General features: G+C 42.5%; 1 protein-coding gene across 1 annotated transcript; it reads left to right on the forward strand.

Moving 5' to 3' along the window:
* Nucleotides 1-7,288: 7,288 nt before the first annotated feature.
* Nucleotides 7,289-12,612, forward strand: LOC148372768 (uncharacterized). The gene is made up of 4 exons (XM_088328110.1): nt 7,289-7,654; nt 12,018-12,072; nt 12,174-12,291; nt 12,366-12,612. The coding sequence occupies exons 1-4, from the start codon at nt 7,322-7,324 to the stop codon at nt 12,394-12,396; spliced, it is 537 nt and encodes a 178-aa protein (XP_088184236.1). The 5' UTR covers nt 7,289-7,321; the 3' UTR covers nt 12,397-12,612.
* Nucleotides 12,613-13,310: the final 698 nt, after the last annotated feature.

Consider the following 13,310-nt stretch of genomic DNA (forward strand, 5'->3'; position numbering starts at 1 on the left):
CCCCGCGACCCTAATGAGGATAAGCGGCACGGCTAATGAGATGAGATGAGATGAATATGTGTTAGCAATGCCCGACTGAGCTCAAAGAGCCTTTATATATTTTCTTCACTTACTTTTTTCAACTGTGTTCCAGTCACGGAGCGCATTAGGCTGGATGAAAGGAAGCGGGGTGAAGGGGGGGTGTAGAGTGATGTAGAGCTGGTTGTATTCATTTATTCTAGGATGAAAATGGTGAAAGTAAGAAAAGGACTTTTTCAAAATACAGTCCAAATTACAACCCAAAACCCCAAAAAATGAAAAAAAAAAAGAAGAGTTTAATTAAGTTTGTCAAAGAGAAAATTGAACAGGGACACTGCACTGAAGCAGTTTGACAGAGGCTGCATTGATGATTTCAGCCAGGAGACGGCGTAGGTATGGAGAACATTTTAAACTTATGGACACCAGCTTTACACAAAGAAATCAAAGGGAGAAAAAGCAAGATTTTCTGATTAGCTTGGGTCGTAAAAGTGAGTATACTCCACATGAGCAAGTCGTGAATAGAATAGACAAAGGAGAAGAAAAGAAAAGAGAAGAGAAGAGAAGAGAAGAGAAGAGAGGAGAGGAGAGGAGAGGAGAGGAGAGGAGAGGAGAGGAGAGAAGAGGGGAGAAGAGAGGATGGGAGAGGAGAGGAGAGGAGAGGAGAGGAGAGGAGAGGAGAGGAGAGGAGAGGAGAGGAGAGAAGAGGGGAGAAGAGAGGATGGGAGAGGAGAGGAGAGGAGAGGAGAGGAGAGGAGAGGAGAGGAGAGGAGAGGAGAGGAGAGGAGAGGAGAGGAGAGGAGAGGAGTCTCAAAGAGGTGCACAGACCACAGATTATTGCAAACCACAGACTATTATTACACCATCCCCTGATCTAAAACTATAACTTTATTTTCACGGTTTGTGCCCTTGTTTAGGGTGGTGGTGGCCTTTGGGAAGAAATATCTCTGAGCCTGTTTTTCCTTGTTTTGTAAAAGGAAATAGAAAACGCTTCATGGTTTTGGGATCTCAGCCTGTGGTACATTTGTGATCTAAAACAGACATTTTAGATAAGCATTAGTTGTTACTGCACATAATGTGTATTCAAATGTGCCCTGCGATTGGCTAGCAACCAGTTCAGGGTGTCCCCTGCCCACTGCCCGATGATTGCTGGGATGGGCTCCAGCCCCCCCCCCCGGTCCTACTGAGGATAAGCGGTGCAGCTAATGAGATGAGTTGATATTTTATTTTGATAATTTTTTGACTGCCCATGTTCTTAATGTCAATAATAATAATAATAATAATAATTTCCTTGTATTGTCATTCTGTGTAACAATGTACACAGAACGAAATGTCGATTGCACCTGACCCGTTGTAGCGAGCCGATGCAGCCGCAGCCAACAGAGGGCGCCGCCGACCACTTTTTAAGTCTTAGGAATGACTCGGCCGGGGCGCGAACCACCGACCTCCCAATAAACGTAGGTTTATAAAAAAAATAACTACGGACCAGTGGCATGCAGATGTATTTCTAAATTGCTTAAACTATTATCAGATATCATACCACAGATCAAATTGTCATGGCTGCCATGGCGCCCAATTGGCCCCCGCCCATGTGGCGCCAGCTGAGGCTGGTTAACAGATTGGCTTTCCGTCTATTTAAGCTCAGTGCTGTCACGCTTCCCTTGTCAGCCCGTCAACAGACCTCTGCCCCGCAAGACGTGAGTTCTGACTCGGTCGTGTTTTCCTGTTGTATTTTCCTGTCCGGTATTGTTCCCGTTTATTTTGTCCTGTTTAATTTCGGTTTCTAGTTTTGTTTCCGTCTATTTCTGTCCTGTTTATTATTTTCTCCAGTTTTCGTTCTCGTCTAGTTTCTCCTGTTAATTTTCGATATCCTGATTCGTTATCCATCCTGTCTGTCCCTTCCTGTCCGGTATCGACCCCATCTGTCCGATATCAACTCGGGCAATTGGAATCGGTCCCGTCGGTCTCTGGCTTCCTGTCCTTCCACACCAGACCGGCCGCCTAACGCGCATGACTCCCCATTTCCCGTACAATTAAAGGCTTGTGTGAGAATGTCACGCGTTTGGGTCCTGATCCTGTTAGGGTTCATAACACAAATACAACAAAGCATATCATTTTATCCAGGATTCGGTCAGAATGAATCACATTGCTCAGTTATGAAAAATAAAAACACAAAATGAAAAATACATCATGTTTATCGGTGTTTGCTGAGAAACATAGATAATATATTCCGCACAAGGAAAACTACCAGGGGAGCTATTGTTATTATTCGGACTGGATTACTAAAAAAAAAGAAAAGAAAAATGCAGTCGGGACAATACAAGTGTCATGTTGTTTTCATTTCAAAATCTTAGAGTGTCAAAGAGTTAAGACAGGTGTCAAATAACTACTATGGGTTTTTAAGTAAGGTGTGTTCTTTTTGTCAATGATTAATACTGCTGAAAATAAACACACATTAAACACGCCAATCTCACCTATATTGAGTAATCTTACATATAAAATGAGAGAAATTGTGATTGTGCACTTTGGGGATATATTAAAAATGTGAAATTTCACATATATTGTAGTAGAGAATGTCCCAAAAGTCAAGACAATGTAGATCAGAGGTGTCAAACAGGCGGCCCGCGGGCCGGATCAGGCCCACTAAGGGGTTGAATCCGGCCCGCGAGACAACACTCAGAGAAGCGCAAGAGAAAGACGAGCCGCAGGTTGAAATAGGTCAACTTGGTGTTGCCAAAGAAAGGTGCCTCGAACAAAGACACTGTCCTTGTATCGCTCTCTCTGGCCCCTTTTCTTCCTCTCTCTCTCGCCCCTTTTCTTTATCTCTCTCCCCTTTTTGTTCCTCTCTCTCTCGCCCCTTTTGTTCCCCTCTCCCTCTCTCTCTCTCTCGCCCCTTTTGTTCCCCTCTCCCTCTCTCTCTCTCTCTCGCTCCTTTTGTTTCTCTCTCTCTCTCGCCCCTTTTGTTTCTCTCTCTCTCTTGCCCCTTTTGTTTCGCTCTCTCTCTTGCCCCTTTTGTTTCTCTCTCTCTCTCGCCCCTTTTGTTTCTCTCTCTCTCTTGCCCCTTTTGTTTCTCTCTCTCTCTTGCCCATTTTGTTTCTCTCTCTCTCTCTCGCCCCTTTTGTTTCACTCTCTCTCTCTCTTGCCCCCTTTCTTCCTCTCTCTTTCTCGTCCCTTTTCTTTCTTTCTCTCTCTCTCTTGCCCCTTTTCTTCCACTCTCTCTCTCTTGCCCCTTCCTCTCTCTGTCTCTCTCTCTCTCTCTCTTGCCCCTTTTCTTCCTATCTCTCTTTCTCTCTCTTGCCCCTTTTCTTACTCTCTCTCTCTCTCTCTTGCCCCTTTTCTTTCTCTCTCTCTTTTTCTCTCTCGCCCCTTTTCTTTATCTCTCTCCCCTTTTTGTTCCTCTCTCTCTCTCGCCCCTTTTGTTCCCCTCTCTCTCTCTTGCCCCTTTTGTTTCTCTCTCTCTCTCGCCCCTTTTGTTTCTCTCTCTCTCTTGCCCCTTTTCTTCCTCTCTCTCTTTCTCTCTTGCCCCTTCCTCTCTCTGTCTCTCTCTCTCTCTCTTGCCCCTTTTCTTCCTCTCTCTCTCTTGCCCCTTTTCTTTCTCTCTCTCGCTCTCTCTCTCGCTCTCTCGCTCTCTCTCTCGCCCCTTTTCTTCCAATCTCTTTTTCTTTCTCTTGAATCTACTAGTCCGGCCCCCAACAGAATGTTTGTTCCATCGTGTGGCCCCCGAGTTAAAATGAGTTTGACACCCCTGATGTAGATATACTTCCTTTTAAAATTTAATTTCAAGCTGGTAACGTAAATGTAGATTTTTTTTAAATTGTAATTTGACGGACAAAGATTACCGTATTTTCCGCACTATATGGCGCACCATGTTATAAGGCGCACCTTCAATCAATGATATATTTTAAAACTTATGCCATACATAAGACGCACCCCATTATAAGGCGCTATAAGTGCATGCTGGTTTAAGATCAGGTAATTGTGCAATTTTGTAATTGTAATCCTGTGCAGTCCTTCGAGACATTTTTGGGATTAAGGGCTATTTACGGTAAATAAATGTGACGACTTGACTACAGTAGAGAATGTAGTTACTTTATGCAACCTCTAGATGTTGCCACGCTCAAGGGAATGTCAACAAAGCATTCAAAAAGGTCAAACTTTATTAACAAACAAGCTTTCCACAACTCCATTCACTCCCAAAATAAATAAACAGCCGTTTTATTATTTTCTCTGAGGTAAAGCATTTTCGTGACACATCTTTAACATCTTTGAACAACATCGACATAACATTTTATTTTTTGTCCATTTAGTCAACACGCAAAGAAAAAAACGTCTGATACTGTTATTTTAAATGAAATCGCAATAAAGTGACACTCGTAATGTGCAAAAACAACGAGTGCAAAGCAATAACATAATAACTGTAAAATGTAAAACGTAAACACACAAAAGAAAAACAAAGATCACTCTATAAGCTCCTCATCGACGAATCCCTCGAATTCTTCTTCTGCTGTGTTCGAATTGACCATATCTCAGTGAATGGGCCATCCAACACGTCCGGTGTTTTTGTGCCAGCGCTGTTGCCTTCATACGTATAGTTATCGTACTGACACTTCTGCTTGCCGCTCTTTGTTGAACAACCCACTGTTCAAGTGTCTCCTCTAACTCTGGCCATCTTGCTTTATTGCCACGGAAACTTTGTTGAGTTTTCCTTACTTGGCGGAGCTTATCTTCATCCTTTCTCCACTTCCGTACCATCGATTCATTTAAGTTTAACTCTCTCTCTGCCGCTCTATTGCCGTGTTGTGCTGCGTGACTGATCGCTTTGAGTTTAAACTCGGCGTTGTACGCGTGTCTCTTAACAGGAGCCATTTTTTATACAAATGCACGTATGAAAGAGAATCTCGCTCGCTCTCTCTCTCTCTCTCTCTCTCTCTCAAACGTGACATTCTGAATAATTCTGCGTTTGTTTAAGGTAAATTGTGCTTTACATCTTCACCAGTCATAACCCTGGATTCAGACAAATACTGTATTTGTTGAATATGAATCAAGCAGTTTAATGGGGTAGCCATTTTGCCACTTAGTAAACAAATACAACACGAGCCCCGGCAACTACCAATCGTTTAATATTTCCCAGTATGCACAGCGCGAAAAATGGAGTCGGCGGCTGTTTCTCGTAGTTGCGAGACCTTGCGAATTTAATATTGAGCCATATATAAGGCGCACTGTGTTATAAGGCGCATGGTCAGCTTTTGAAAAAAAAATAAACTTTTAGTTGCGCCTTATAGTGCGGAAAATACGGTATGTCTAATAAATACAAAAAAAAATACATAAAAAAAGTTTATTCAGTACAGTCCTGTTGTTTGAAAAGTTCTGTCCACGTCATTTTTTTGTTTTCTTAATAATGTAAATGCAACTTGAAGGCGACAAAATATCATACGAAGAAAAGTGGATCGTGTTCTGAATAGATTAATATCCCAGAAAGATTATTTTCTAAATTGTAATTTGACATTACTACCGGCCTTACTGTGCGGAGTTTGTACGTTCTCCCCGTGCTTGCGTGGGTTTCCTCCGGGCACTCCGGTTTCCTCCCACGTTCCAAAAACATGCATTTCAGGTGAATTGGCTGGTCCAAATTGTCCCTAGGTGTGAATGAGCGAATGAGTTGTCTGTCCCTGTGTGCCCTGCGACCAGTTCAGGGTGTCCCCTGCCCACTGCCCGGAGATGGCTGGGATGGGCTCCAGCCCCCCCGTGACCCTACTGAGGATAAGCGGTACGGCTAATGAGATGAGATGAGATGACAATTTGACATTAAAAGAGTTAATTGTAAAAAAAAAAAAAAAACACTCGCAAAAGACATTTATAAAGTACACTATTGAATTTTTTCATTGCTTCATCCTGTAAATCAGGGGTGTCAAACTCATTTTAACTCGGGGGCCACACGATAGAACAAACATTCTGTCGGGGCTGGACGAGTAGATTAAAGAGAAAGAAAAAGAGAGATAAAGAGATAAGAGAAAGAGGGAGGGAAAAGCAGAAAGGGCGGGAGAGGGAGAGAGCGTGAGAAACAAAAGAGGTAAAAAGTTGCGAGAGAGGGGGAAAAAAAGAGAGAGGAAGAAAGAAATCCAAAGAGAAATAGAAAGACAGAAGGAGAGAAAAGAGAAAAGAAAGCGCGAAGGGTATGAAGAGAGAAAGAGAAAAGAGAGAAAAGGAAAAAAGGAAGTTAGAGCAAAATAAGTTAAAAAGACACAGAGAGAGATAGAGACAAAGAGCAACAAAGGAAGATAAAAAGAGAGACACAGAGAGTGAAAGAGACAGAGACAGAGAGTGGGAGAAAATGGGGGGAAAAGAGAGAGGGAGAGAGAGAGAAAGAGAAATAAATACAAGTACAGTGTCTTTGTTTGAGGCACCTGGCTTTGGCAAGATCAAGTTGACATATTTCAACCTGCAGCTCGTTTTTCTCTTGCCCTTCTCTGAATGTTGTCTCACGGGCCGGATTCAATCCCTTAGCGGGCCCGATCTGGCCCGCCGGCCTCCTTTTTGACACCCCTGGTACAGCGTACCTTGAATGTTTAACGTAAACTTAAAGCTAACCCAGGCTAATCGTATGTTCGCGTTATCGTAATCTTCCGTACGAAAGATTACGCTAACATGAACGTGTAAAAATTTAAAAAAAAGGATAAAGAAAAGAATTATGAATAGGATTTCTTAGCTTTGTGGTGGTCAGCAGAAGGCGCAGGTGGACGGTGGAGATATTATTTCTTTTTTAAATGCAATAGTTGTACACACTACTTTTCTTTTTTCATCTGTAGCAACTTTGCTGCTTGCATTGACTTTCTTCGGAGGCATAATTAGGGGCTAAAACACTTCGTACACCTATATTAAAAGCGAAAACAAAAACGAAGCACTTACCGCACGCGAAGTGGCGTGATGAGTATTTCCTAGTTGCGTGACGTAAAGCTAGACGCACGGAAAAGCAAGGTTCGCCCTCGATTTTTCGGACGGCGTCGGCGTTCGAAAAGAGGGACTTTGATAGTCAAAATCCCGAAGTAGAAACCTTTTAATTTCGTTGCTTGATTGTTTATTCGTTTGTCTGTAAAAAATGAAATGAATTTACCAGACAAACGAATAAACAATCAAGCAACGAAATTAAAAGGTTTCTACTTCGCGGATTTTGACTATCAAAGTCCCTTTTTGGAACGCGACGCCCGCGAAAAACGAGGGAGAACCTTGCTTTTACCTGCGTCTCGCTTTACGTCACGCAACTAGGAAATACTCATTCACGCCCTCGCGAGCGGTAAGTGCTTCGGCTATGTCCAACCTGAAGCACTTCGACCTCGAACCGAATATGAAGTTAGCGGTTATTTTAACTTTCGCTAGCATGGCTGTCATGGCGGTGATGATCCTGCAGACTGTTCGTCAGGAGCTGCAACTACGACATTTAAAAACCCGCACGGTGGAGCACCTGGAGGAGGCCAAGAAGGGCGAAGAAGTGATCACTTCGATCAGAAGCCAAATCAAGGAACTCAAGACGAATTTGGCGTCCGTGATGGGCACGGTGGACGGACTGAAGAAGCGAAAAACGGCTGCGGAGAAAATGGAGCAGACGCATGATAGAAGTTTGCTAGGGTGCAACAAAGAGAAGGCAAGAGCGTTTAAAGCACATCGTTTCCTGACTTTTCGATATGTGTGAAGCTTTTGGTGGGATCAAATTGAAATTCAACCTTTTTGGTTTATCGAAATGATTATAATATATGAATTTTATAGCGTAAACACACGTTTGGGGCTAGATTTGTCGAATCGAATTATTCAATTAGTATTAATGTGCAAGAACTGTTTAACCTGTGATTTTTTTTGCTTACCGCTAGAGGGAGCCCGCGTCCCACTGTTAGAAATCTATAATACTGTACAGCAGGGGTGTTAAACTCATTTAGACTCAGGGGCCACACGATAGAACAAACATTTTGTCGGGGGCCGGACGAGTAGATTAAAGAGAAAGAAAAAGAGAGATAAAAAAGATAAGAGAAAGAGGGAGGGAAAAGGAGAGAGGGCGGGACAAAGAAAGAAAAAGAGAGAGAGGGAGAGAGCCTGAAAAACAAAAGATAAAAAGTTGTGAGAGAGGGGGAAAAGAAAGGGAGAGGAAGAAAGAAGTCTAAAGGGAAATAGAAAGACAGATGGAGAGAAAAGTGAAAAGAAAGCGTGAAGGGTATGAAGAGAGAAAGAGAAAAGGAAAAAAGGAAGTTAGAGCAAAAGAGGTTAAAAGACACAGAGAGAAAGAGACAAAGGGCAACAATGGAAGAGAAAAAGCGAGACACAGAGAGTGAGAGAGACAGAGACAGAGTGGGAGAAAAGGGGTGGAAAAGAGAAAGAAAGAGAGAGCGAGAGAAATAAATACAAGTACAGTGTCTTTGTGAGAGGCACCTGGCTTTGGCAACATCAAGTTGACATATTTCAACCTGCAGCTTGTTTTTCTCTTGAGCTTTTCTGAGTGTTGTCTCGCGGGCCGGATTCAATCCCTTAGCGGGCCTGATCTGGCCCGCGGGCCGCCTGTTTGACACCTGTGCTGTACAGTAATCCCTCGGTTATCGCGGTTAATGGGGACCAAAACCACCCGCGAAAAGTGAAAATCCGCGAAGTAGCGACGCCCCTTCAAAAATGCTGAAAAAAAAAATATTGTTATTATTTTTTTAAATTATTTTATTCTATTATTATTTTTTTAGACCCGCGAAGCTCTGAACCCGCAAACGTGGAACCACGAAGTAGCGACGCCCCTTCAAAAATGCTTAAAGAAAACATTTTTTTTATTTTTTATTTTTTTTATTATAATTTTAATTTTATTATTATTATTTTTTTAGACCCGCGAAGCACTGAACCCGCGAACGTGGAACCGCGAAGTAGCGAGGTCCCACTGTATAGTGCAGGGAATTCAAACTCATTCAACTCGGGGGCCACATGATAGAACATTCTCTCGGGGTCCAGACGAGTAGATTAGAGAGAAAGAAAAAGGGAGAGGAAGAAATGAGGGAAAGAGAGTGGGAGAAAAAGAGAGAGGGTGGGACTAAGATAAAGGGAGAAAGAGAGCGAGGTCAAGTCAAGTCACATTTATTTGTGACGCCCTTAGTCACAAAAATGTCTCAAAGGACTGCACAGGATTACAATTACACCATTACCTGATCTTAAACCAACATGAGGGAGAGAAAAAGAGAGAGAGGGTGGGTCAAACAAAGCCAGAAAAAGAGAAAGAGAGAGTTAGGGAGACTGAGAAGAGCGAGAATGTGAGAAACAAAAGAGATAGTGAGGGGGGGAGAAAGACAGAGAAAGAAAGAAATCCAAAGAGAAATAGGGAGAGGGAGAGAAAAGAGAAGAGAAAAAGAGAAGGGGAGAAAGAGAGGAGGGGAAAGCAAGTTAGATAAAAAGAGAAAAGGAAAAAAGGAAAAGGAAGAGAGCAAAATAAGGTAAAAAGTCACAGAGAGAAAGACTCAAAGAGGGACAAACAAAGAGAAAAAAGAGCCACAGAAAGTGAAGGCGAGTGAAAGAAAGAGAGAAAAGTAAAACAGGAAGAGAGAGACAAAAGAAGGTAATAAGACGGAGGGAAAGACTGAAAGAGGAACAAAGAAAGAGAAAAAGATGGAGAGAGTGAAAGAGAGAGTAATGGAGAGTGGGAGAGGAAGTGAGAGAGAGAAAGAAATACAAGTACAGTTTTCGTGAGAGGCACCTGGCTTTGGCAACATCAAGTGAACATATTTCAACCTGCAGCTCATGTTTCTCTTGCAAACATCATACAACAGTATTTTTCCACCTTGTTTAAAGTACGGCACACTATTTTCATTAAAAAAAATCTCCAGGCACACAACATGAAAATAGCGCTCGTCTTGGGGTCTAGAGGTCGCAGGTTCGATTCCCGGCTCCTCCGTGTTATATGTCGAAGTGTCCTTAGGCAAGACACTAAATCCCTAATGAGCATTTTTAGCACTTTTGAAAAAATAAAAGTATTGTAGATTTACAACACGGGGTCTTACAGGGTTAATACATTTCCCTGTACTACCTCATGAGCAGATCATTATCATACATTTATATATATATGAAATGAAATGAAATGAAATGATCTGCATTTATATAGCACTTTTCAAGTCAATGACTTCCCAAAGCGCTTTACATTGTGCTTCACATTTCCCAATAGCGGCCATGATCTGTGCAGCCATGTAAGGCTGCTAACCTGCTTATTGGGGGTATTGGGGGTTCAGTGTCTTACCCAAGGACACTTCGGCATGTAACACGGACAAGCCGGGATTCGAACTGGGATCCCTTAATCCTAAAACGATCGCTCTACCTCCTGAGCTACTGCCACTGTGTATATATATACCGTATTTTCCGCACTATAAGGCGCACCGGGTTATAGGGCGCACCCCCAAAAAATAGTTTTTGGTCCTATATTTTCCATACATAAGGCGCACCGGATTATAAGGCGCTACAATGGGAACGTCGACAAAACAGAAGCAAATACGTGTCTCAGACATGTACGGAAACGGTGTCTGTACGATGTCACCAATAACTCTAATGCATCCTTCCAAATATCATTCGGAAGGTTAAAGTCTTGGGATTCAAGAAATGCCAAACATTTCTTAGTTTCCATTTTATTTTTTGCTGGCAACTGTGTGGACAGCAAAGTAAGAATTTGATTGTGCAGGGAAACGGGGTTCTCTACTGTGCATATGACAATAAACACTTTGAATTGAATTTAGAAACATCAAGATCGTTCTAAAACAAGATACCGGGAAAATATAAAGCCGCATAGCTCACCTAAGTTCTCTTGCAGCCATCACGTTCAATAATGATACGTAACCATGGTCTTCTTACAACCGTGAGTGTAGTAAATCCAGGAGAGTCAAATATTTACAAATACAGAATAGTAAAAAATGTTTTCTCTATGCCGTAGTGCAACCCAACGTGTGTTTCACATTCATCTTTTTCGGCCAATTGCAGGCTTTGTTTCGCCCCTTTAGCCTATGCGAGCCTGTAAATGATAAAAAGGATCTGCCCCCCTTACCTCCGAATAACTTTAGCCAATAGTGACTGATTCAAATGATGATTGACACATTGGTTAGGAAATGAAACGCCGGTATATAAATCCCAGCATACACCGCGGACTACTTCGCCTTCGGAGGAAAATCTAGTCGGCGGCTGCTTGCTTTAGTTGCAAGACTTTGCGACTTAATATTGATCCATATATAAGGCGCACTGTATTATAAGGCGCATGGTCAGCTTTTGAAAAAAATAAAGGCTTTTAGGTGCGCCTTATAGTGCGGAAAATACGGTATATATAGGCCTGGAGAGGGATGGGTCCCATCAGGCTGTAAATTTCACAAGACCGACCACTACGACCCTAGTGGGTAAGGGATCCACTCACCCATTTTTTTTTATACATATACATATATATATATATATAGAGAGAGAGAGAGAGAGAGAGAGAGAGAGAGAGAGAGAGAGAGAGAGAGAGAGAGAGAGAGAGAGAGAGAGAGAGAGAGAGAGAGAGAGAGAGAGAGAGAGAGAGAGAGAGAGAGAGAGAGAGAGAGAGAGAGAGAGAGAGAGAGATCCGGGCGGAGCAGTGGTTAGCGAGTGTGTGGCACAGATCTGAGGTCATGGGTTCAAATCCAGGTACCAGCCTTCCCAGGCGGAGTTTGCATGTTCTCCCCGTGCTTGCATGGGTTTCCTCCGGGCACTCCGGTTTCCTCCAACATCTCAAAGACATGCATGTCAGGTTAATTGGCCGGTCCAAATTGTCCCCTAGGTGTGAATGAGCGAGCAAGTTGTCTGTCTCTGTGTGCCCTGCGACTGGCTGGCAACCAGTTCAGGGTGTCCCCTGCCCACTGCTCCAGCACCCCCGCGACCCTACTGAGGATAAGCGGCGCAGCTAATGAATGGATGGATATATAGATCCACTATCTGCATTTTATAATAGCATTTCCATTCCAACAAATTATTTTAACAACAGCTTTTCCGTTCAACAGGAAAGTGTCGCGGAGAAGAAGAAACTAGCAATCGAGGCTATCAATAAATTGAAAGGTATGCTAACCAAATATAGAATGGCTAAATCTGTGCAAAAGCCTTCTTTTACATGTCAACAATCTTTGTTGTGGTTTTTTGGTCTTGTATCACTCTCCCAGCCAATCACGCGGAAGAAAAAAGAAAATCAGAGGAGGAAATCCAGAACGTAAAACAACACATTTTGGACCGCGACAAAGCCCTCTGCATTTTCGCCGATCCGAGCTTTGTAGAAGTGCGGTAAGAATAAAAAAAAGTTTGTACCTTTTCTTCTTAAAACACATTATTTAAATTCCGTTTTTATTGGTTCGTAGGACATTATGTGGTATCGATTCTCCACTGTAAAGACAATCGGAAAACAACCGCTGCTGAAAGAGGACTTGTCGAGGATCTGCCCAGGATTGTTATTTTTTACAGTTGTGTGACATCATCTTTTGAATGATTTAAGAGCCGATATTTCATAATTTTATTGCACAAGATTAAAAGGGTCCTGAAGTGATTTTTTTGTTGTTGTATTTGTTTCCTTAATGGCAGCAAAATAAAGAAATACTCTATATAGTGCAGGGGTGTCAAACTCATTTTAACTCGGGGGCCACACGATTGAACACATTCTCTTGGGGGCCGGACTAGTAGATTAGAGAAAAAGAAAAAGGGAGAGGAAGAAATGCGGGAAAGAGAGGGGGAGAACAATAGAAAGGGTGGGACAAAGAGAAAAAGAGAGTGGGTCGGACAAAGAAAGAGAGAGAGAGGAGAGAGAGAAGGTGAGAAACAAAAGAGATAAAGTAGAAATAGTGAGGGGGGAGAAAGAAAGAAAGAAATACAAAGAGAAAGAGAGAAGAGAAGGGGAGAAAGAAAGAAGGGGAAAACAAGTGAGAGAAGTGGAGAAAGAGAAAAGGAAGAGAGAGCAAAAGAAAGTAAAAAAGACAGAGAAAGACAAAAAGAAAGATGGAGAGTGAAAGAGAGAGAGAGACGGCATTTTGAAAGGGTATCTGTTGGACTTGTGTAGGGACGGGACACAGCAATGCACAGCTAGCTGAGTGTCGTCAGCGTAACTATGGAACGTGACTCAGTTTCTTCTGATGACATCCCCAAGGGGAAGCATGTACAGATTTAAAAGTAGTGGGCCTATAATTGAACCTTGGGGAACCCCACATGTACCTTCATGGGTTCTGTAGGAACATGTTAGGAATTAAATATTAAAAATGTACCGTTTACCAAATTGTTCGAATTAGTTATCTGACTCCATTAACCAAACACAA

Source organism: Urocampus carinirostris, chromosome 2, assembly GCF_059441175.1.
Source record: "Urocampus carinirostris isolate Australia breed hairy pipefish chromosome 2, RoL_Ucar_1.0, whole genome shotgun sequence".
Lineage (NCBI taxonomy): Eukaryota > Metazoa > Chordata > Actinopteri > Syngnathiformes > Syngnathidae > Urocampus > Urocampus carinirostris.

Excerpts from the sequence above, each read along its gene's own strand:
- LOC148372768 (XM_088328110.1), top strand. The coding sequence starts at position 7,322 with ATGTCCAACCTGAAGCACTTCGACCTCGAACCGAATATGAAGTTAGCG. Across the intron at positions 7,655-12,017 it reads TAGGGTGCAACAAAGAGAAG|GAAAGTGTCGCGGAGAAGAA; the intron begins GCAAGAGCGTTT and ends TCCGTTCAACAG. Across the intron at positions 12,292-12,365 it reads CCGAGCTTTGTAGAAGTGCG|GACATTATGTGGTATCGATT; the intron begins GTAAGAATAAAA and ends ATTGGTTCGTAG.